At 52.2% G+C, this 3,611-nt stretch overlaps 1 protein-coding gene across 1 annotated transcript in view; it reads right to left on the bottom strand.

Annotated features, from left to right (window-relative positions):
* The window catches only part of KANK3 (KN motif and ankyrin repeat domains 3), a 12,851-nt gene extending 12,513 nt beyond the window's left edge, over positions 1–338 (bottom strand). Inside the window, exons 1-2 of the mRNA XM_021715475.1 lie at positions 314–338; positions 62–232 (exon numbers count right to left, since the gene is read on the bottom strand). Coding sequence (XP_021571150.1) covers positions 62–232; positions 314–338 — 196 coding nt within the window. The remainder of the gene's footprint in view (positions 1–61; positions 233–313) is intronic.
* Between the last annotated feature and the right edge of the window lie 3,273 nt (positions 339–3,611).

The following is a 3,611-nucleotide window of genomic DNA, read 5'->3' as shown; positions in this document are numbered from 1 at the left end:
CCGCAGAGGGACTCGCTTGGAACCGTGGCGCAGCTCCCCGACCCCGTGTGTCCCTGGATACCGCCCCCCAGGACACCCGTCGAGGTCCCAACAAGCTGGCGCTTTACCTGAAGCCGCAGCCCCGGCCGCGCCCGCACCCGAGCCCGCCCCCTCGAAGCTCGGGGACTGGTTATCAAGGCCTTGGCCCTAACGGACGGCCGCGCCAGCCAACCAGCACCCGAGGCTCTCCGAGCTGCCCAATGGGAGGGCGAGGTGGAACGCAGAGGCGGAACCTGGAGTTAGGGGTGTGGCTGGGGGCGGGGCCAGAGGAGACCGTCCGGAGCGCGGGCGGGCGGCATTTCTGCCCCAGCAGAGGTCAGGTCTGGCCCAGCGCCGGGCTCAGGAGCTTGAACTTGACCCGCAGGACACTAGGGCGCCATGCGAGGACTCTGAATAGAAGGGTCACCCGGCGGGATTTATGTGACTGGCACTGATTTCCCAGTCTCTGGGTGGGGGACCGGGACCCCAGCACGGCCTTGCATATGCTGTTCACCTTCTTGAAATGTTTTCCCCTGCTTATGGCCACCTTCCTCTACCTCTGGGGGCTCAGCCGGTGTGCTCCCACGCCTGACAGAGCTCCTCCCCAGTCAAGATACTTTCCCACTACTTATACTATCTGAAAAACAAAACCCAACTCTATCATGCATTTGTCTACTTGCTTGCCACCTGATTGGTTTTGGTCATTGCTTTATCCAGTGATCCTGGCACACAGAGGTGCTTAATGTTTGTTTGTTTTGAGGTGGCGTTCTCGCTCTGTCACCCAGACTGGAGTGCTGGGCTCTGGTGATCCTTCGGCCTCAGCCACCCAAGTAGCCGGAGCTACAGGCACATGCTACCACGCCCAGCTACTTTTTGATTTACTGTAGAGATGAAGTCTCGCCAAGTTGCCTGGGCTGGTCTCGAACCCGCGAGTAGGGTGGGAGGATCACTGAGCCCAGGAGTTTTGTTGCCCTAGCCAACAAAAAAAATTTTTTTAATTAGCTGGGCTTGTGGTCCCAGCTACTTGGGAGGCTGAGGAGGAGGATCACTTTAACCCAGAGCCCAGGAGTTCGAGGCTTCAGGCAATCCACTCGTTTTGGCCTCCCAGAGTGCTGGGATTACTTATGGGCTGAGCCACCAAACCCAGCCCTTAATGTTTGGTAAAATAATGATTTAAGACGGGCGCGTGGCTCACGCCTATAATCCCAGCATTTTGGGAGGCAGAGGCAAGTGGCTTGCCTGAGCTTGCGGGTTTGAGACCAGCCTGGGCAACTTGGCGAGCCCTCGTCTCTACAATAAATTAAAAATTAGCCGGGCGTGGTAGTGCACGCCTGTAGTTCCAGCTACTTAGAAGGCTGAGGTGGAAGGATCGCGGAGCCCAGCAGGTTGAGGCTGTGGTGGCTGGGAGCTGCCATTGCACTCCAGTCTGGGCAACAGAATGAGACTCCAACTCAAAATAAATACATTTAAAAAAAAAAAAAAAGGGAGAGAGAGAGAGAGTCTCTGGGAGGAAAAAAAAGAGAGGCAAGTCCCTCCTTGACCTGGCTTGGGAGGGAGATCCTGGAATGTGGGGAGAGAATTTGAGAAGGCAGCCCCAGGGTGACCCTTAAGGAAGACTGCTCCAGGCAGAGGAAACTGCACCTGCAACTGAAAAGCAGCACGGACCAGGCAAAGGGGCTCATGCCTGTAATCCCAACACTTTGGGAAACCAAGGTGGGAGGATCACTGAGCCCAGGAGGAGGAGGATCACTTTAGCCCAGAGTCCAGGAGATCGAGGCTTCAGTGAGCTACGGTTGCCCTCCAGCCTGGGTGACCGAGCCAGACCCAGTCCAAAAAAAAAAAAAAAATCATTAAACACATCATGCTTCAATCCATCATCGCTAACCCTCGCTGATGTGGCCAGTGGGAGCCCCTTCAGACTGGCACCTGTGGATGTTATTCTAGTAGTCGGACCAGATGTTCCAGGTTCCTCTTGAATATTTCCTGTTCCAGACCTGGCATCAGCCAGAAGCTCCAAGAAATTATATTGCAAGGCGACAGTTCGAGGGATCAGAATGTTCACTTGCCATTGGGTTGGGCACTGGGTCTTCTTAGTGAATGCAGCTATGGGGGCTGGGGGACATTTTATATATATGTATATATACCATTCCAAAAATTAGGTCCATGAACCATCCTAGAAAAAGTGTTCCGTTCCTCATTGCTGAATATCACCATGGTCACCTTCAAAGTACCCCCCTTGGGAAGTCACTCACTGACGCCATTGTTTAGTCCACCCGTCAAAAAAATTGTGGAGTTCTTTTTCTGGAATGGCCATCAGAGCTGTCATTTATTTGTTTTTCTTTTCTTTTCTTTTTTTGAGTCAGTATTTCACTGTTGCCCAGGCTGGAGTGCAGTGGCACACTCACAGTCACCGCACCCTCGACCAGCTGGACTCAGATGGTCCTTCCGCCTCAGCCTTCCAAGTAGCTGGAACTACAGGCAAGTGCCATCACATTCGGTTTATTTTTTGATTTATTGTAGAGACGAGGTCTCGCCAAGTTGCCCAGGCTGGTCTTGAATCCCTGGACTCGGGCAATTCTCTCACCTTGGCCTCCCAAAGTGCTGGGATCTCAGGCTTGAGCCACCGCGCCCGGTCACTATTATTTAAGATCTTACGATCAAGTTCATGAACTTGCCCGTTTGCACTTACGTCATCAGCAGTGTACGAATTCCTGTATCGGAACACCCTCTTCCTCACTGGATCTGGCCCCCAGTGACTTTTTTTCTTTACTTGAAGATAAAGGAAATTTTTTTTTTTTTTTTAATTGAAGTCTCACTCTGTCGCCCAGACTGGAGTGCAGTGGCCACTCCTGGCCACTGCAGCCTCGACCTGCTGGGCTCCGGCGATCCTTCTGCTTCAGCCTTCCAAGTAGCCAGAATTATAGGCATGTGCTACCACGCCCGGATGATTTTTTTATTTATTGTAGAGATGAGGTCTCGCTGCCCAGGTGGGTCTCGAACCCGCGGGCTCAGGTAATCTACTCACCTCAGCCTCCCAAAGGCACGGGATTACAGGCTGAGCCACCGAGCCCGGCGATAAAGGAAATATTGAAAGGAAGACATCTGATGACATTCAGGACATCAAGGTAATACGATGACAGCTCTGATGACCATTCCAGAAAAATATTTCCAAGATTGCTTGGACAGGTGGAATAGGTAGTGGCGTCGGTGCCTACCTTCCCAGGGGAAGAACTTCGAGGGTGACCACAGTGGTATTCAGCAATGGGAGTGGAATACTTTTTCTAGGATGGTTTGCAAACTTAATTGTCAGACTTTGTGTATATACTTATTTATTTATTCTGATATTTCCAGTTCAATTTCAGAGCAATATTTTTTCCTTTTCCTTTTTTTTTTTTTTTTGAGTTGGAGTCTCACTCAGTCACCCAGACTGGAGTGCAGTGGCTGCTCCAGGCCACCGCAGCCTCGACCTGCCGGGCTCCGGCGATCCTTCCGCCTCAGCCTTCCAAGTAGCTGGAACTACAGGCGAGCACTATCACGCCCGGCTGATTTTTTGATTTATTGTGGAGACGAGGTCTCGCCAAGTTGCCCAGGCG

This window comes from Carlito syrichta, unplaced genomic scaffold (genome assembly GCF_000164805.1).
Source record: "Carlito syrichta isolate Samal-C Ts95f unplaced genomic scaffold, Tarsius_syrichta-2.0.1 Scaffold307152, whole genome shotgun sequence".
Taxonomy (NCBI): Eukaryota; Metazoa; Chordata; class Mammalia; order Primates; family Tarsiidae; genus Carlito; species Carlito syrichta.
This window is presented reverse-complemented; position numbering and strand designations above follow the sequence as displayed.